Below are 19,095 nucleotides of genomic sequence, written 5' to 3'. Positions count from 1 at the left end.
CTCCACTTAACCAAGTTTACTTCACAACCGGACCTCTTATTGAAGAACTTAGGCCAAGTGGTCATCTATCATGCTGCCCAGCAGGGAAGCCCAAGGCTATCTGGAAGCAGTAGTAGGAGCACAAAATGAACAGGAGGCCTGGGAGGCCAGGTTAGTGCCTAATCCGAGCAAGAGAAAGCCATCAGTCTGGATCCATCAAAGTGGGGGGGGGGGGGGGTACTAACTGCTGTTTCCTTGTTGGAGCCTCCCTACATCTAACTGATCTCATTAAGTATTCACTCTTCAAGGGGATCTTTTCATTTCTTTTGCATAAACACTACTCAGCACCTAGCCCAGAGTCCACATGGGGGACCTTAAAGGAAAACCAATGGTAAGAAAGACAATCTCACAACATCTTAAGTTACCAAGAGGAATGGGGGCAGCAGCACCAAGTTGCATCACAACATTCCTTCCCCCCCATCAGAGAGCAACCCTGCAGGGACCAGGGATCAAGTGGTGCAAGACCTGCTATTAGAACCAGCCCCAAAGGACTATTCTGGAAAGGAAAACCTCTTCACTGCCAATTGTGAAAACGCTTCTGCTTCAACAGGACCAGCACTCACCGACGTGTGAGGGTCTGGCTTCTAGAGCTGCCACTGGCCCTACTTCCCCATTTCCTGGTTTCGCCCCAGCACACCCTCTCTGCAATGACCTATTTTTACCTCAAAAATACTGATACAAAGATTCCTGTAGCTGCAAATGAACCTATAAACACATGGTCCTCTCTGCCAGGAAAAGGATAACCCTTTGAAATGGGGCTATATTTACAAATTTTATTATTTTTTATCCCAAAAATACATATAAATGAAAACCTGCTCTTCAAATGCAGGGAGGCCTTTGCCTATAATGTAGTATTACATTTACATCACAAAACATTCTCATATGAAAATCAGTATATGCAGTTCTTTCACTCACACTTTTATGTATACACACACACACATACACACAGTATATGTAAGTAGTTACGACTTTGCTACTTACACATATTCCTCTGATGGGAAATTAGGAAATAGGGCAACTCCCTTGCTTTCCAGCCTTGGGAAGGTAAATACAACCTCTCTGAACATTTCTTAAAAAGATGAAATGTGTAAACTACACAACCTCCTTTACACATATACAATGCAGTTAGAATAAAACAAGGACCCTGCTACATAGATGCCACTGTTTTGAAAAGAGGAAAGAGATAATGTTTGAATAAAAATGCAAAGCTGAACAGATAAGATGATCAAAATTGTTATGCACATGCTCTATGGAAAAATCAGAATTGTCTCACAAGGAAACAGATCCATGACCCATTTCGGCCTCTTGTGACGTTAAATCAGCACCCACTGGCAGTAGCCAGGATCTTCCTTCCTGTACAGTCGTATGCTTAAGCAGTTTCCATAAAGCATTTGTTTAAGTCCAACAGTCAATAATGAGGTCATGTGGTAAATTCCCACCCCCCCAAAAATGAAGTGCAAAATCAACTTCTGTGACTCAAGAGCTCAACCAGGTCAAAGCTTTGGTATATACTGGAGGCTGTTTTGGTGACAACCAAAGCTTAGTATAGGATTCTCTGTTCAGGGGTTTGCCCCACAAACAAAAACAAACCCAGTCCACAGAGCTTAACAACTATATAAATAAAGTAACTGTACAAAGAGAACAAGCCACAATGCCCCTTGAACCAAGGGTTTGTAGTTTCCTAGGCGGCAGTTCTGAAAGCACCAACTAAAGCCACAATGCTTCTACTGAAACATGATGTGTTGGTGACACTGTTCTGAAAACAAATGCCCACAGGCAAGGGGCTGATGTGCCACAGAAAAAAGTTCAACCAAATAGAAGTCAGTTTTCTTATACTATAACATAAGATGGTCAGCAACAGAGGAAAGACTTAAGGCAATAAGAGGCAATACAGAGAGCACCATGGTGCTCTGAGTCAATCCCAAAACCTTTAAAGAAAGAAAGGGTCTCAAGAGTTTAGGCTGTTTCTTAGTTTGCTAGCTGTCAGATACTTCCTCCTCCTCCTCGTCATCCTCATCTTCTTTCCTGTCTACTTCAGAGGTGTCAGAGGACTCGTGAAGCAGGACATACTCTCTGCTGCTGAACCCAAATTTAAGTACATCTTTTTCCTTTAGTTCATAGTATCTCTGTGGCTCAATACGCTTGTTGTTCAAGAACGTTCCATTGCCTGAGCCAAGGTCAATGATGTAGGGCCTCACCCTTCGGCCAACTGTCCCATCAGCACGGGTATATTCCACAAGCCTAGCAGAGATAAAAGAGAGAAACTTGTGAGCAAAATCCCATTTCAGACCATCCAACATTTCGCTAACACAACCAAGATGATATAAATTATCTGGCTTGATACAGTTCAAGTCCAAACTCTAGGAAACCAAGGGGCAAGTACGGCCCTGGATTTGGAAATTGGGAGCAAGTAAGTAAATATACTTAGTAGAACTGCTTGCTAGGGGGTAGGGGAAAGTCATGGAAGACCAAAAGTTTAAAATCAGAATCCAAGATCTCTTGCCACGATTAAGAAAATACATATTTGTGTTGTTTACAGCCAAGATAATGCTTCTTTCACCAGTATTTCAACATATTTTAGCTCCTGTCCTAATGAGAATAAAGCAGTGGATTTTGACTTCAGAGTCAAGGGAGCTAATTTTGAACCAGATCATTTACTAGGCTCTGCTGAGCTTCAGTCTTCTTACTTGTCGAATGGGGATATTAACAAGTGACCTGTCCTCCTCATAGGAGTGTTGTGAGGATCAAACAGTAACAGATGTCCTACACAAACTGTCAAATACAGATTAACAAGCACACATGCCAGACACTCTCAGGTACACTTCCATTTAACCCTAAAAACAGCCCTATGAGATAGGGAGAAACTGAGGCCCAGAAAATGGCTTGCCCAGGCCAAACACCTGGAAGGTGGCAGTGGCAATGGCAGGATTCAAAATCTGGATTTCTGACACCAAATGCGACGCTTTCAGAGAAATGGAAGTGATTATTCAAAGGGCAGTTAGATCGGTACTCTTAAGACCAAGATTAGATCTGAATATGGGATTCTTCTGCAAATACATGTACACAAATGTCAGTAATCCTGAAACTCTCAGCTCTGCCCACGCTTCTGATTTTTCCCGCAAACAGACTCACCGATACTGAAAGACTGCGTGCTGCTTGGAGCAGGAGGGATGATCGATTGGGATGTCCGCTATGCGGCGGTGCCGGCCCAGGAGGTAGGCGCTCTGCCGGTGGATGTACATGACAGGAAGCACCTCGTCATTTTTAAAGGGGTAGAGGCGCCATCGTTTTTTGGGGATACGTGCCTCTGGGGGCTCACTATATTTAATGACGACACCCCGGAAGGTGTTAGTGTCCTCAAGAAGTGCCCCAGAAAGTTCAAAGCTTGGCTTTTCTTTAGCGGGTGCCTCTTTGTCCTTACTGTTGCCACCAGGCCGAGGAACCAACTCCTGAGACTCCTTACCACCAGCATTAACTTCATTCTTCTGGCGATTCTCTCGTCGTCGGGCATCGTAAAACTCCCGCTCTGCATCCTGAGCCTGTAGATTCTGAATGTCTCGGTCCCGTCCCTGAGCCTGCCCGCTCCCAGGCCTCTCGTTAGAGCTTCTCCTCTGGTGGGAATGGCCCCTGTGTCTGTCGCGGTCACTGTTCCTAGCCCGCCTGTGCTCCTGGCCCGATGGTTCCCGGTGCGGCCGTTCTTCACGTCCTCTCCGGGGATGATCCTCGCGTTCCTGAAATCCAAACAGATCCAGTATATATAAGGCAGTCCACACTCTGAACAACTGCGTTCAAAAACCCATTTGGGACTTGGACTTTGGCATTTAGAGCAAAATGTCCGACAGAAATAAGGTTAGCAGTGATAGTTATATTCCCTTGCAAGGCTACATAGACTATTTCCATGCTGTCACCCGACTACAGCTCTAATGCTGCAAGCCCAGGTTCAGAGCCCTAGAAACAAGAGGAGCTGGGGCACACTTATAGGGAAGCATATACAGAAAATATAACTAACAGAGTTAAGTAGTCATGTACAAGATAAACATGTAAAGAAAAAAAGCTAGTTTTCTCTTACATCAAAATGAAAATGTAATGATATTAAAAGATCTCATTGCAACAATTAACAGAAATTGTTCAATAACTAGTATTACACTTAAGAAATATCCAAGACATGTAATAAGAAACCTATAAAAATTTGCTGATAGATCTGAAAAAAATAATAAACATACTATGGTTTCTTGAAAAAGACTCAGTATTGAAAATCAGCCTGGTAGAAAATGCAACATAATAACATCTATTAATAGTAAAAAAATAAATCCATAAGAAAGACAATTCAACAGGAAAAAAAATTGGCAAGGATAGTAACAATTTTCCTAAGAAATAAATATCTAAAGAACACACGAACATAATAAGCTTATCCTTACTGATAACCAAAGCATCAGAGTTCAAGAGGGAGCCCTACACACGATGAGCAAGGCTACCCCACCTGGAAAGGGTAAAGAGGAAATCCTGAGCACTGAGATCTCACTGCCTCCCCTGCTCCCAAGGCCTTATCCCTGCTACACACAGGTGTCAAGTGCAGGCCTGCTTGCTCAGAGCAGAACTCAAGTTTTCTAGACTTCCTAGCCTCCAAAGACAAGCATCAGATGCTCATTCCTCCGACCTTAAGATACTCCCAAGTTTGCCACCACCACTGACCAGGACTAATCTCATGATTCCCTTTATCCCTGATTAAATGAGTCACTACAAGAAGCCACAGACTCTGGGTCATCACCCTCAACTCCCTTGTATTCTAATCCCCATAAGGCTCTGTACATCCACTATTCCAACAACCAACTGATTCTCAGTCTTCATTTTAAAGATGTAGCACCTGGCTGGTTCAGTAGGTTAAGCGTCCCACTCTATTTCTGTTCCGGTAATGATCTCAGGGTTGTGAGACTGAGCCCCCTCCGTGGGGAGGTCTGCAGGAGACTCTCTTTCTCTGCCCGCCTCCGCCCTGCTTCGCACACTTTTGTGTGCTCTCTCTCACAAAACAGTAAGTAAAAATAAATTTAAAAAATGTGTAGACCAGGCAAAATTAGTGAAAACTATGGAAAAGAATATGACAAACTGGGGTGCCTGGATGGCTCCGTGGCTGAGCATCTGTGTTCAGCTCAAGTCATGGTCCCGGGTCGAGTCCCAATTGGGCTCCCCACAGGGAGCCTGCTTCTCCCTCTGGCTATGTCTCTGCCTCGCTTGCTGTCTCTCATGAATAAATAAATTAAATATTTTTTTAAAAGACAGATATATGGGATCCCTGGGTGGCACAGCGGTTTGGCGCCTGCCTTTGGCCCAGGGCACGATCCTGGAGACCTGGGATCAAATCCCACATCGGGCTCCCGGTGCATGGAGCCTGCTTCTCCCTCTGCCTATGTCTCTGCCTCCCCACTCTCAATCATAAAAAAAAAAAAAAAAAAAAAAAGACAGATATATAACCGGATAACACAAAATAACTAAGATTTCAATTATCAGTAAGATAACATATATAATATGGTCCTTTTTTTTAATTAAAATTTTTGCATGGAAAACAGAGATGCGTAACTAAAACATAAAGGAAAAAAAGCGAACATAAGCATAATAGAGCCTTGAAGTATACATATCAAACTACTGAAATGGTTGCTGATGGGGAGTCAGGTGATTTGGGGGGAGGGGGCTGTGATTTTGGGGTATAACAGAAGTAACCATGCACTACATACACCACACTCTCACTTTTCACTTTATGTACTTCTTTGTTATTACAATGAGCATGCAATCAATAAACTTATTTTTTAAATAATAATAATAATAAACTTATTTTTTAAATGGTGGCACAGGTGTGGAGAGAGAATGTCTGCAAGCACAAGTCATGCTCCGGTCAGAGGATGTGTGCATTCCTCCTTAGGATTAGCCCATGTGAAAGTCACTTACTGTCAACTGTCTGTCAAGCCCTTTTGCTTGAAAGCCATTTCCAAGTTTTCAGCTGATTAACACACAGAAATTAGCTTTTAAAGAGATAATTTGAGGTCAGGAGGAAAGTAGCATAGATACGCAAATGAAGAGACATCAAGGCTGTAATAAATAAGACAAATTGTCTTCTAAAAGCCCTAGAATTTATTATAAAATTTTCATTTAGAAACCACAGATATAGAGCTGCCAGTTGTACACCAAAAACAAAACAAAAAACAAAACAAAAACCCAAAAACTAAAGCCACCACTAGTGGTGGACAGGCCCCATTTGGGTGGTGTGGTTCTGGGGGCTGCATTCTGAGATAGCTGAAGCAGCACCTGATCAACTCACACTGCACACCACCAAGGCTGTCTGGCTTTCTATCTTTGAGATATTATAAAGCTGGCCCACAGTCTCTCAAAGTAAAAGGAAAATCTGTTTTCTTAATGTCTCTTTGCACACTGTAACATAGAGTTTCTTTTAAAAGACTGAACCCTTGTCTCTCAAGATTGAGGGCAAAAAAAAAAAAAAAAAAAAAAAATGAGGGCAAAGCAAGGGTTGTCTGCTCTCACTACTCTCATTCAACACAGTGCGGGAGTCCTAGCCAGTACAATAAGGCAAGACAAGGAAATAAAATGCAGACTGTAAAGGAAGAAGCAAAACTATCCCTATGTGAAGATATGATTGTCTATGTAAAATATCTCAAGAAATCTATAAAAAACTCGCCTGGAATAAATAAGCTGAGTTCAGTGAGGTCATAGGATATAAGAAAAACATAGAAATATCAATTATTATTTCTACAGATTAGCAATGAACATGTGGATTGAAATTTAAAGTATCACCTATAGGGCACCTGGGTGGCTCAGTGTCAGTTAAGCATCTGCCTTCAGCTCAGGTCATGATCCTGGGGTCCTGGTTTCGAGTCCCATGTCCCATATCAGGCTCCCTGCTCAGGAGGGAGTCTGTTTGTCCAGCTCCCTCTGCCCCCTCCCCTCTGCTCATACACACTCTCTAACAAAATCTTTAAAAAGTAAGATATCAGTTATAATCAGCTCCCCCCCCCAAAAAAAAAACTTTGTGTAAATATAACAAAATATATAGAGAACTTAAATCCTAAAAACTACAAACACTGAAGAAAGAAATCCAAAATCTAAATAAATGACTTGAACAGTGTTCATGGAGTGGAAGATTCGATATAATAAGCCAATTTTCCCCAAAACATAACTTCCTGCAATTTCTATCCAAATCCTAGCAAGATATTTTTTGCAGATTGAGACAAGATTGTTCTAAAATTTACACGGAAAGACAAAGGAACTAGTATAGCTAAACAATTTTTAAGAAGAAGAAAACAAGAATCCATCTACCCAATTTCAAGACTTACTATGCAGCAACAGTAATCAAGACTGTGCTACTGGCGGAATGACAGAGATCAATGGAACAAAATAGAGAGGCAGCAATAAACCCACACACATATTTCCGACTGATTTTTGGCGAAGAAGCAAAAGCAATTCAAGGAAGGAAAGACAGCTTTTTCAAAAAATGGTGCCACAGCAAGTGAACATTCATAGGCAAAAAAATGAACCTCAACCCAAGGCTCACACCTTATATAAAAACAAACTCAAAATAAGTCACGGACTTAAATGTAAAACTTTGAGGAAAAAAACCTATCTTTAGGAATCTAGGGCTACGCAAAAAGTTCTTAGACATGACACTGAAAGCACAATCCATAAAAGGGCTGATAAGCTGGATTTCATGACAATTTAACATTTTCACTCTATAAAAGTGCTGCTGCTGAGTGAAGGAAAAGACAAGCTACAGACCAGAGAGAAATATTTGCAAACCACATATCCAAAAAGGCCTAGTATCTAGAATATACATAAAACTCTATAAACACAACAGTTAAGAAAACAAAAAAAGCCAAGTACAAAATAGGCAAAAGACTATGAAGAAACATTTCACCTGAGAAGACAGAGAGGGCAGGCAAGTAAGATGAAAAGATGCTCAGGAGGATAACGCAAATTAAAATCACAATGAGAGACGTGCCTGGCTGCCTCAGCTGGTAGAGCATGGGACTCTAGATCTCAGGGTCCTGACTTCAAGCCCCATGTTGGACATGGAGCCTGCTTAAAATTAAAAATAAATACGTAAATAAAATCACAATGAGATATCACTACACATCTACTGGAATAGCTAAAACAAAAAATAATGTCAACACCAAATGCCGGTGAGGATGCAGAGAAAGTGGTTCACCCACAACACAGGTAGGGATGGAAAACGGTACGGCCACTGTCATGGACTGAATCACGCCCCTTCCCCCCATTCATATGTCGAGGTTCCAACTCCCATCCTCAGAATGTAACCATTTGGGGGGGGGTGCGTTTGGTTTTTAAAGTAGGTGCCATGCCCAATGTGGGGCTTGAACTCACAACCCTGATTAAGGATTAAGAGCCAACTGCTCTACCAACGGAGACAGCCAGGCATCCATTTTTGGTTTCTTTTTTTTTTTTTTTTTTTTTTGAGATAAGGTCTTTAAAGACATGATTAAGTTGACAGCAAAGCCCTAATCCAATATGACTGGTGTCCTTATCTGAAGAGGAAGAGACACCAGGGATGCAAGCCCACAGAGGAGAGGCCATGTGAGGACCCAGCCAAGAAGGTAGCCATTCGAAAACCAAGGAAAGAGGCGTCAGGAGAAACAAAACCTAACACCTTGACCTTGGACTTTAGCCTCCAGAATTGTGAGAAAATTAATTTTTGTTGTTTAAGGTATCCAGTCTGTGGTATTTGGTTATGGAAGCCCTAGAAAACCAACACAGCCCTCCTGGAACACAGTCTGGCATGCAATCACCATGCCATTTAACAATGGCACACCTGGGCACTTGTCCCAGAAAACTGAAGACGTGTTCACACAAAAACCTGTATACAAATGTTACACAGCAACCTTATATACACAATAACCAAAAACTGGTAACAACTCACTTGTCCTTTAATGGGTAAAGGGTTAAAACCACACCACTGAGTATCACTCAGCAATAAAAAAGGAATCAAATACTGACAAAGACAAGCTGAATGAATCTCCAAAGAAATGTGCTGAGTGAAAAAAGCCAATCCCTAAAGGTTAGACGGATGATTCCATTTACATGATTCCATTTACATAATGTTCTTGAAGTGACAACCGTTATAGAGACAGAGAGCAGATTAGAAGTTGCCAGGACTTGAGGGATTAAGGATGACAGAGGCGGGTGAGACTATCCAAGGACAACCCAATGGGTCCTTGTGGGGATGGAAATGTTCGCATCTTAACTGTCACGATGTCAATATCCTCCCGGTGATACTGCACTGGAATTCTGTAAGATGCTACCAGTGGGAAAAACACAGTGAAGAACGTACCTCTGTATTTTTTATTTTTTAAAACAGCTGAGTGTGTAAATCAACAATTCTCAAAATTTTTTTAAAAAGGTGTCACAAAACAAGTAGAAAAACAACAACAACCCAGTTTCTAGAAACACCCGCTACGGATAAAGGTAAACACCTAGGATCATGTATTTGTCAGGACGGTAAGAGATTCTAGATTTGGACCTGGTATCAAAACATCTCGGTCCGCTTACCTGCTTCACTTTGACTGTCGAGTGGTGAGGGCTTCGGCTTCTCTTACTCCGAGGAGACTTGCTTCTTCTCCCTGAGGACTTGTTTTTCCTCTTGGCTGGGGACCTTTTCGGAGCAGGGTACACACAGGATTTTATCTCAATTTCCCTTCCCCCATATACACTCACAGTCAAGTGTCAGGCTTACTTACTAACAATACAAACAGCACATCCAGTGAAGAGCTCTGCTTTTCACACCAAGGAAGGCGGGGAGCTCCGCTCTCCAGCCCGGGACACCCTCCTTGAGCTTCAGACCCCCCCCCCCCCCACACACACACACACAGAGCTGCCTCTGGAGCATTCTGAGAGCCTGACTCTTGCTTCCCAACCCCTCAAAGCCCTTTCCTCCCTCAGCCTCTGCCATCTCAGTAACGGGTATCACCATCCACCCTGCTTCTCAAGCCCAAAAAACCCAGAGAACCCCCCGTGACTCCCCTTTCCTTTCCCCAGCAATTGCTCCCGACACTCTCCGGCAACAACCACGTCGATCCGACAGCGAGTCAGTCCTCCGGCTCTAGATCGCCTCTCTCCCGCCTCACCCCTACCGCTCTCCCCTCCGTTGATCCCTAAACGACCCCTCTCCACCCCCACCCCGCCCTCCCACTTCTAGAACAATCACATTAACCGGGCTTCAGCTTCTTTGCGCACATGGGTTTCCCCAGCCTGGACAATCCTTATCGTTCGGGTCTCAACGCAAACCGCACGTTTTCAGAGGGGCCTTCCTTCTCTCGCTTCCTTCCAAGGCTCGCTCTCACACCTCCGGTTGGAGCCGCTTCTTAATACTTGTTACATACGGAAACTATTTTATCGGCCTTGTTACTCTGTCTCGAGGCGGGAGCACACCCATTCCATTTCGCCGGGGCAAAGGCCGCACGAGGCCCCAGGAGCGACGGCTGTCTTTCTTCCTTTAGCAACGCGCTCACAACTTAAGTCGAAGGAATACACGGAGCAGTCCAGCAAGAGATGGTTTTTCTTCCAACTGCCTACCAGGTGGATCGCCTGGGCTGCCAAGGCGGAGGGCTTCTGGGGCAGACGTCTGGAAGGCCTAGTAGGCCGGCAGCCCATGTGCGGGCAGATGCGGAGGAGCCTTTATTTCGGGTCCATATGCGCGGTGTCCGGGCAGATGCGGGGCGCAGGGATGAGGGGGGCGGGATCCTGCGCATCAGGCAGGGGCCGCCGTAAACGCTCTCCCGCACAGCGCCACCGGCTCACCCCCCCCCACCCCCTTTGACATGAAACCCGAGCAGCCGCGCTCGGCTCCCAAAACGGGGCTCTGACGCCAGCCCCGCCCCTCCTCCAAGTCCCCATCCCGGGCGCCTCCCCACTTACCGGCTGCCTCCTCGGGCTCGGCTCCCGCGGTGCCCAGGGCGGCCCGGGTCGCCGGCCGGCGGGGACGCGCTCCCGCCCGAGGACTCGGGGCGGCGGTGGGCGGGCGGCGCGGCTTCCGGGCTCAGGCGCTCCTGCTTCACCTTCACCACCATCGCCGCCGCCACCACGTCCCCGTCGCGGTGCCTCCGCCGGGTGCCCCGCTCCCGCTCGCTCTTTACCTCCTTCATGCTGAGATACGAGCAGAGAGCGAAGCGGGGGAGGGAAACAAAACAAAACAAACAAAAAAAAAAAAAGAGAGAGAGAGAGAGAGAGAGAGAGATCCGTTGCGCTCCTCTCGCTAAAGGAAACGACGGGCTTGACCCCCCGCACTTCCGCTTCCGGGTGCGCGCTCTCCCAGAAACCCTTGCGGCGGCGAGCGAAGCACGTGACCACGACCCTGCAAGCGGGAGGGGCTGTCGGGAGCCGCTCGGGTGGCGGGAGTTTTAAACGTCAAAGAGACGCTTCTGGGCAGCCCGGGAGGCTCAGCGGTTGTTTAGCGCCGCCTGCAGCCCGGGGCTGGATCCTGGAGATTCGGGATCGAGTCCCACGTCGGGCTCCCTGCGTGGAGCCTGCTTCTCCCTCTGCCTGTGTCTCTCATAAATAAACAAAATATTAAAAAAAAAAGAGGAAACAGAGAAGGAAATGCAATCACTGACAGCCCCCCGGGGGGGTGGGGGCAAGTCATTACTATCTTCCCTGCTAGTCCTGAGCTTCGTGTTATGTTGTCACTTCTCCATTTAATTTAAAAAATGAATTCTTAATTTATTTACTTTTTTACTTTTTTTATTTATTTTTTTTACTTTTTATTTTCAAGTCCTTTCTAGAGCCAGCGGTGGGGCTGGAACTCCCCACCCCCATATCGACGTCTCACCCTCTACTGACTGAACCAGCCAGGTGCCCCTCGCCCCAACACAAATACTTTTTAAAACTGGGGAGCAAAAAAATTATTTTTAATTTTTATTTTTATTTTTTTTGTTTTTTGTTTTTTTTATTTTTAATTTTTAAAAAGAAAACCAGGGAGCTCCGGGAATCCCCGGGTGGCTCAGCGGTTAGCGCCTGCCTTTGACCCAGGGCGTGACCCTGGAGACCCCGGATCAAGTCCCACGTCGGGCTCCCTGCATGGAGCTTGCTTCTCCCTCTGCCTGTGTCCCTGCCTCTCTCTCTCTCTCTCATGAATAAATAAAATTAAAAAAAAAAAAAGAAACCGGGGAGCTGCAGGTGCCTCCCTCTGGGAATCTGCAGATTCCCAAGCCTCCACCGAGGAGTCACAGGGCTCCCATTCTGCAGGTGACAAAGTTGGCGGCCAGCGAAGGTGACCGTGCGCCTCGTTGCAATGGCCTGCGAGCCGCAGCGTGGGGACTCCGTTCCCGTTTGGCGTGGTTTTCCAGGAGCATCAAGGCGACCCGCGGGGCAGGAACCGCGATCAACCGAGCGGGAGGAGAATTCCTGGCGAGGCTGAGCGGGAACTCTGCGCTGCTGGCCCCGCCCCATCCGAAGCCCCGCCCAGGCCACGAGGCGCGGCGGGGGGCCGGGGGGGTTTCCATGGTGACGGCAAACAAGGAGCACGCTGGAGGGGCGGCCGCCGGACTCGAACCCGCGTCGCCGCCATGATCCCCCCTGCGGACTCTCTGCTCAAGTACGACACCCCGGTGCTGGTGAGCCGGAACACGGAGAAGCGGAGCCCCAAGGTCAGGGCGGGCCTGGGGGGCGGGGGAGCCCGGAGGCTCCGAGGGGCGGGGGGCACCCGGGGGGCACCCGGAGGGCTGGTGTAGGGTGAGGAAGCAAGCCCCGGGGTGCATGGGGCTCGCTGTCCTGCACACTGGTCCGGTCGCGCTCGCTCCATCCCCAGGCCGCTGAGCACCTGCGCCTGCAGCAGCGGTTCCAGGAGATACAGACCTTGGGCTGGGGGTGGGACCGCAGGCTCTCTCCACCTTCAGCTGAGACCTAACTTATGCTGAGAAGAGAGAAGGGGCAAGTGAGCTGCGAAGAGGGGAGCGCTCTTTAGAAGACCTGGAGCAAGCCGGGGGGTGGGGTGGGGGTGGGGGTTGGGTGTGTGCAGGTCACCGTCTGCGTCACCTCCTGCCCAAACTTGTCCCTCCTCCTCAGGCACGGCCACTGAAGGTCAGCCCCCAGCAGCCCGGACCCTCCGGTCCAGTCCCACAGCCACCAAAGACCAAGCTCCCCTCCACTTCTGGGGTCCCCGATCCTACAAAGCAGGCAGAAGAAATCTTGAATTCCATCCTACCCCCAAGGTAAAGATGTAGGAGCGGTGGCTGGGAGAAGGCTGGGGCTTTGCATCCCCGGAACTTGGGAATGTAGGAAGAGGCACCCTGTATCCCCATTTCCTCCCAGCATCCCCGAATTCCTAGAGCTTCCAGACAGCTGGATCCTGGGAGGGGAGGGCGGAGACCACCTCTCTATCTCCTAGTTTTCTGCAGGCTCCAACCCAGGCTCATGGCTTTTTTTTTTTTTTTTAAGATTTTATTTATTGATTGATGAAAGAGAGAGAGAGGCAGAGGCAGGGACACAGGCAGAGGGAAAAGCAGGCTCCATGCAGGGAGCCCTACGCGGGACTCGATCCCGGGTCTCCAGGATCACGCCCTGGGCTGCAGGCGTCACTAAACCGCTGAGCCACCTGGGCTGCCCAGGCTCATGGCTTTAAATACCATCTATGTGCTGATGGCTCCCAAATGGGTGTTTCCAGCCCCATCCTTTCCTCTAAACTCCAGACCCATACATTTTACTGCTCCCTCATTATCTTCATGAAGCTATCTCCTGGGCATCCCAGACACATCCAAGCTAAGTCACGATGTCCCCCTCTCCCAACCTGCTCATCGCCAGGCTTCTCCTTTCTGCCACTGGCTCAGGCCACCCTTCATTCCTCTTGCTCTCTCATGTCACATGTCCTCTCCTTCGTCAAATTACTGTGGCTCTACCTTCAAACATGTATCCTAGACCCAACCACTTTCCACCCCCTCTGCTTCCACCATCTTTTTCCTCTTCACTGTCACCTCCAGTGAGGTGGCCTCCGATCTGAAAACCTTGCTTCCATCCTTCCATCCTTTGCCCCCACAGTCCAGTCTCCAAACAGCCCTGAAATCCTAAGCCAGATCATGCCAGTCTTCTGCAAGGAGCTCTCTAATGGCTTCCATGTCACTCTGATTAAAGTCCAAAGTCGTTACAGTGACCCAGAAGACCCGGCATGAGCTGGCCCCTCGGATAGCCATGATCTCCTGTTCCCTTCTTCTTCTTGTTTGGTGCGCTGGTGCCATAGGGGCCTCTGCTCACTGTTTCTGGAACACTCCCATCACCCTTCCACCTCAGGGCCTTGACAGTTGCGGTTCTTACTGCCAAGGATGCCCTGCCCCCGATGTCCACCTCATTCCCTTCATCTCTTTATTCAGATCTTGCTCAAACGTGACTTCCTCAAGGGGGCCTTCCTCGAGAATCCTTATAAGAGAGCGAGCGCCTTCTCCCTTCTTCACCATCCCCTTACCCTGCTCTCTGGCTCTCTGGCTGGCGAGCTTTGTCGACCCTTCCTGGTGACTGGGGAATCTGGCCTTGCTTCTGACACAAGGTTTACTGGTGGTGGGGAGGGGGCCACACAGATGCACGCCGTCAGGAAGCTCCCCGCTGCACATATCTGCCCCTTTCGGGCTGCCACGAGGCTTGTGGAGCCCTGTGTCTCCCACTGCTCAAGTCAGCGGGGAGTTCTCACTGGGCCTTCTGCTCCAATCAAGCAACAACGCCCATGAATCTGTCCTCAACCCATTAGGAGGGTAAGATCTAGAAAATGGGCGATGATTCCTCAGAGAGCCAGAGGAGGTTGGAGATGGCCCAGCTCCGAGGCAGAGGCCCTGTGGAGCCATACACTCCCCAGGGAAGAGAGAGGGATGGAGGATTCCGGTGCACCAGGCACCTTGTTCCTGCTCAGGCCGAGAGCTCAAAGGGCCCTCACGTCCTGCTCACATCCTGAGGACCCTCCAGTTGATGGCCTTGCTCAGCCTGGCTGTGTCTGTGCCGCAGGGAGTGGGTGGAGGACACCCAGCTATGGATCCAGCAGGTGTCCAGCACCCCCAGCACCAGGATGGATGTGGTGCACCTGCAGGAGCAGCTGGACCTGAAGCTGCAGCAGCGGCAGGCCAGGGAGACCGGCATCTGCCCCGTACGCAGGGAGCTCTACTCACAGTGTTTCGGTGAGCGGTGCGGCTCGGGCTGGGGCTGGGGGAGGCGGGGTGGGGGGTACAGTGTCCTCAGCTACCTCCCGCCCTTCGCCTCGGGCCCAAACCCAGCTGAGTATCCCCGAGCTGGAGCCCACCCCATCCTGGAGTCATCTGGTCTCCCCCTCCCTGCCACCGAGTCCCCCAGGAACTGCTAAATCCATCCACTTCCCCCCATCCCCCAGTCATCCTGACCACCTGGTTCCTAACCTCTTAGCATATGTTTGAAATGGGAACTCCCGTCCTAAATCTTTAAAAAAAAAAAATGTTTTTTTTTTTTTAACAATAAGCATGTTAGTTTTTTAATCAGAAAGACTAACATTCTGTATTTATGTCCATCAGTCAACATTCAGTCCTTTGACCCAGAAAAATACTTCAGGATCATTTGCTACTAATGGACAGTCACAAAAGATTTAAGCGATACTGACAAATGGCTGTCCCCCAGCACGTACTCACTGGCCCATGTGGACTCTAATGTTCAGATTGCTCCCCTCAGTCTGAGGACGATTATGGTTGGCGCTCCAGGTCAGCATTTAGGGAAGAGATGGGAGGGCAGGCTCTATTTCCTACTGTCTGCAGCCCCAAGCCCGTCCACCCCAAGGGGCACAGAGACTTGCCACCTGCTTCCAAGCAGCCGTCATCCTCAGACTGACAAGCCAGATGTCTGTGACCAGCCCCCTAGGGTTTTTACCTGGGGGCGGGTAAGAGGGCCCCCCCAGCTGCCCAATTCAGAGCCATGGCTGTATGGCCGGGCTCCTGGGGCCCCTCTCTCCCAGTGGGGAGGACACAGCAGAAAGGGTGATTAGCCGTGGACGTGGTGCAGGCCCCTCCCGCCTGCCCCCCTGAACCCACTGTGTGTTGCTTTGGAAGATGAGCTGATCCGGGAGGTCACCATCAACTGTGCCGAGAGGGGACTGCTGTTGCTGCGAGTCCGGGACGAGATCCGCATGACCATTGCTGCCTACCAGACCTTGTATGAGAGCAGCGTGGCATTTGGCATGAGGAAGGCGCTGCAGGCCGAGCAGGGGAAGTCAGACATGGAGAGGAAAGTGAGTGGGCTTGACCATGAGGCCGCGGCCCTCCGCGAACCCTCCCGGCCATCCCAGGGCCACCTGGTTGTCCTTCCAGGCGAGAGGCTGGCCTCCGAGGGTGGGCTGGCCATCTGGTCCCTGGAGACCCCTGGGTTCCGAGCGGCCACTGGCCATCGTGCCATACCAGTCGCCGACCTCCCACTGGGTGGCAGCACAGACCCTGGCAAGGGCTTAGGTTGGACAGCTGTGCCCCAGGTCCCCTCCAGCCAGGCACTCCCACCACCCTGTCAGCTGGGCGACATCCCGGGGGTCACCAGGGTTTCTGTCCTCAGATTGCAGAACTGGAAACAGAAAAGAGAGATCTGGAGAGGCAAGTGAACGAGCAGAAGGCCAAGTGTGAGGCCACCGAGAAGCGGGAGATCGAGAGGAGACAGGTGGAGGAGAAGAAGCACAATGAGGAGATTCAGTTCCTTAAGCGGACGAATCAGCAGCTGAAGGTAGGCGCCCCCAGGTCCCTGTCCAGCCCCCCCAGCCACATGGGCCAGGCGGCGGCTCCGTCTCCTACAGAGGAGTCAGGACGCTTGTCCACACGCACTGCCCAGGAGTGAAGGACGCTGATGTGTGTGTGTGTGTGGGGGGGTGAGGGCCCACCACGCAGATGCTCCATCCGCGGGGCTCTGGAGGGGGCTCCCCACCCCCACAGCACCTCAGCCGTGCTCTCCAGTGGATGGGCTTTTCCCCCTGGAAAGAAGTTGCCCGTTGTCCAGGAGAGGTGGATGTGGCGGCAGGTGGAGCTGGTCTCCCGTGACCGCTGGTGTTTGGGAGCCTTCCCAGAGTGGCCTGGGTCTCTTCACGGACTCGGGAGCACCTTCCCACCTGCAGCCCCTCAGAGGCACGGCATTTGGGGCGGGCAGGGAAGGCCCTTTGGGAGAGAAGCAGCATCCTAACTTAGGAGCCTTCCCCAGGTGTGTGGTCAGAGGAACTCACCTGTAGCCGTTTTCCCTCCAAGTCCCTTCGCCAGCGGCTCACCTTCATCCAGCTGAGCTGAAGGGGGGCCAGGCCTCTGAGGCTCCAGGCTCTCTCGGGGGGCCCCAGACGGGCATCATCACCCGGGAACTTGTACAAATCCCAATTATTGGGCCCATCCCGGGTCTGCTGAGTCAACTGCTGGGGTTGGAGCCCAACCACCTGACGGGCGATTCTGGTGCTTGGTGAGGCTTGAGAGCCCTTGTTCTAGATGGAGGACCCGCTGATGGTTAGCGGCGGTCTCCCACGGCCCTGGCCAGAGGGGCCCCTGGGTGTCAGCCCCCTCTCCTCCCTAACCTCACAGAAAGCTTACGTTCTTGGGACTGGCCGGCCTCCCGGGGCTGCAGCAAGGAGACACGCACTTGAAATAAAGAAGGGCCGTGTTGAGCGTGAGTGCAGGATGACAGATTTGCTTGTTGCCGAGTTCAACAAAGGGAAGCCAGGAACTTCGCAGCCAGACACGATTGTGTTTACTCAGCAGCTTGTGGGGCGGCGGCGTGCCTTATCTGCCGCTTTCCTTTATCGTTAGCCCGAGTTCCTCCGGTCCTCCTCCAAGACCGGCGGCGCGGGCAAAACAGGATGCCTTGGCATCTTCCTATAACATTTACAGGCAACCCTGTCATCCCCGGGGTGAAGGACTCTTTAGAAGGGAGTTATTTTTATTGGCTCCAAGCTGCACTGCAAATAAAAGCCGTGTTTGCGGTCCCTAGGATGGACCTACTTAAAGATCTGTCCACACACCAGGATAGTAAATTATTTTACCAGCTGCCGGAGGAGCGGAGTAAAGAACTCCCGAGTGTCTTAGGCTTTACATACAAGATGGACAGCTCCCTACTTACTGGTAGCAATTTTCTCTAATTGGGTGTCAAGTTGTCTCGGTGGCTGAAAAATTGCTGTTTCCCAAACCTCTCGTCCCAGCAGAGCTCCCGGGATCCCGAACCAGAGAGCCAAATGTTTAACTTAGCATCTCAGGCCTGAAATCTGAGCCATGAGAAACCACTATTTCAACAACTTTTATTCAATTTCCTTTCCACTGCTTTGTATTATACGTGGGGCCCTTATTGTATGGAAACCAGGACAGCTCTGGTTTCTTCTAATGTAGCGGGACCGTATGCCAAAGCCAGAAACCAGCTCATCTAGGAAATGTGGAGCTGGGGAATGAAGGGAGAAACGCTTGGAGGGGCAGCATGGGATTCTTCCTCCCAGGGACTTTATCACCTCTCAGCTGAAGGCTGCAAGCTTCGGATACTAACGGAGTTTGTTTTTTGTTTTGCAGGCCCAACTGGAAGGCATTATTGCACCAAAGAAGTGATCGTTTCCACATGGGTCTCAGCAAGCACTGCTACCCCATCCTAAGCCCGTTGTAATAAAAAAATAGCTAGCTTCCTGAGTGAACCAGCCCTGCCCTCCCCCGATCACCACCTCCACGTTCGTCAGAAGTCACCCGGTGCCCCAGTGGATGAGCAGCGGCTGGCAGCCAGGCCCCCGGCTGGGCAGCGGAAGGCGGTGGGCGGCCAGCCCCGGGTCCTGCCAACTCAGACAGGGAGGCTTTCCGCTCCCCACTCGCAGGTGAAGCAGCTGCCTTCCCCCCACGGCTCCATACCATCGTACCACCCGTTTCTAGCCAGATGAGCCTCGTCCCTGCCCCGTTTCTGGCCCACCATACGCCTGTACCTGACGTTGGGCTGCTGCGGCCTCAGTGCGTCCCTTGAGGTCTTTCCCCTCCCTCGCCCAGTGCAGTTCCAGGGACTCATGTGAGTTGCGTGTTTGTCCGAGGTCGTGTCCCCCGCTGCCCGCCAAGCCCACCG

General features: G+C 50.0%; 2 protein-coding genes and 1 long non-coding RNA gene across 6 annotated transcripts; 1 reads left to right on the top strand and 2 right to left on the bottom strand.

Annotated features, from left to right (window-relative positions):
- Positions 1-798: 798 nt before the first annotated feature.
- Positions 799-11,367, bottom strand: SNIP1 (Smad nuclear interacting protein 1). 3 transcript variants are annotated; one of them, XM_077844710.1, is made up of 4 exons: positions 10,972-11,367; positions 9,607-9,709; positions 3,172-3,770; positions 799-2,280 (listed from the first exon to the last, which is right to left on the bottom strand). In XM_077844710.1, the coding sequence occupies exons 1-4, from the start codon at positions 11,196-11,198 to the stop codon at positions 2,016-2,018; spliced, it is 1,194 nt and encodes a 397-aa protein (XP_077700836.1). In that variant the 5' UTR covers positions 11,199-11,367; the 3' UTR covers positions 799-2,015. The 3 variants fall into 3 exon arrangements, with proteins under 3 accessions (XP_077700836.1, XP_077700837.1, XP_077700838.1); XM_077844711.1 differs by lacking the exon at positions 10,972-11,367 and adding an exon at positions 10,291-10,820; XM_077844712.1 differs by lacking the exon at positions 10,972-11,367 and adding an exon at positions 10,262-10,280.
- A 1,172-nt stretch (positions 11,368-12,539) lies between these two features.
- DNALI1 (dynein axonemal light intermediate chain 1) lies at positions 12,540-18,682 on the top strand. 2 transcript variants are annotated; one of them, XM_077844707.1, is made up of 6 exons: positions 12,540-12,698; positions 13,117-13,262; positions 15,037-15,206; positions 16,101-16,279; positions 16,594-16,758; positions 18,564-18,682. In XM_077844707.1, the coding sequence occupies exons 1-6, from the start codon at positions 12,618-12,620 to the stop codon at positions 18,597-18,599; spliced, it is 777 nt and encodes a 258-aa protein (XP_077700833.1). In that variant the 5' UTR covers positions 12,540-12,617; the 3' UTR covers positions 18,600-18,682. The 2 variants fall into 2 exon arrangements, with proteins under 2 accessions (XP_077700833.1, XP_077700834.1); XM_077844708.1 differs by having other exon boundaries at positions 12,552-12,665.
- On the bottom strand, positions 16,122-17,860 carry LOC144281864 (uncharacterized). Its single transcript, XR_013350267.1, has 2 exons — positions 17,601-17,860; positions 16,122-17,494 (listed from the first exon to the last, which is right to left on the bottom strand). It is a non-coding gene; the product is annotated as an uncharacterized LOC144281864 (long non-coding RNA).
- Positions 18,683-19,095: the final 413 nt, after the last annotated feature.

The sequence above is a fragment of the Canis aureus genome, chromosome 13 (genome assembly GCF_053574225.1).
Source record: "Canis aureus isolate CA01 chromosome 13, VMU_Caureus_v.1.0, whole genome shotgun sequence".
NCBI classification, from domain to species: domain Eukaryota; kingdom Metazoa; phylum Chordata; class Mammalia; order Carnivora; family Canidae; genus Canis; species Canis aureus.
This window is presented reverse-complemented; position numbering and strand designations above follow the sequence as displayed.

What these genes read in the sequence shown, in the direction of transcription:
- DNALI1 (XM_077844707.1), top strand. Translation starts at nt 12,618, where the DNA reads ATGATCCCCCCTGCGGACTCTCTGCTCAAGTACGACACCCCGGTGCTG. An exon ending in AATTCCATCCTACCCCCAAG is followed by an intron (nt 13,263 to 15,036) that starts GTAAAGATGTAG and finishes TCTGTGCCGCAG; the next exon opens with GGAGTGGGTGGAGGACACCC. An exon ending in AGTCAGACATGGAGAGGAAA is followed by an intron (nt 16,280 to 16,593) that starts GTGAGTGGGCTT and finishes TTCTGTCCTCAG; the next exon opens with ATTGCAGAACTGGAAACAGA.
- SNIP1 (XM_077844710.1), bottom strand. Translation starts at nt 11,198, where the DNA reads ATGAAGGAGGTAAAGAGCGAGCGGGAGCGGGGCACCCGGCGGAGGCAC. An exon ending in CGAGCCCGAGGAGGCAGCCG is followed by an intron (nt 9,710 to 10,971) that starts GTAAGTGGGGAG and finishes TGCTCCGAAAAG; the next exon opens with GTCCCCAGCCAAGAGGAAAA. An exon ending in CACGCAGTCTTTCAGTATCG is followed by an intron (nt 2,281 to 3,171) that starts GTGAGTCTGTTT and finishes TATCTCTGCTAG; the next exon opens with GCTTGTGGAATATACCCGTG.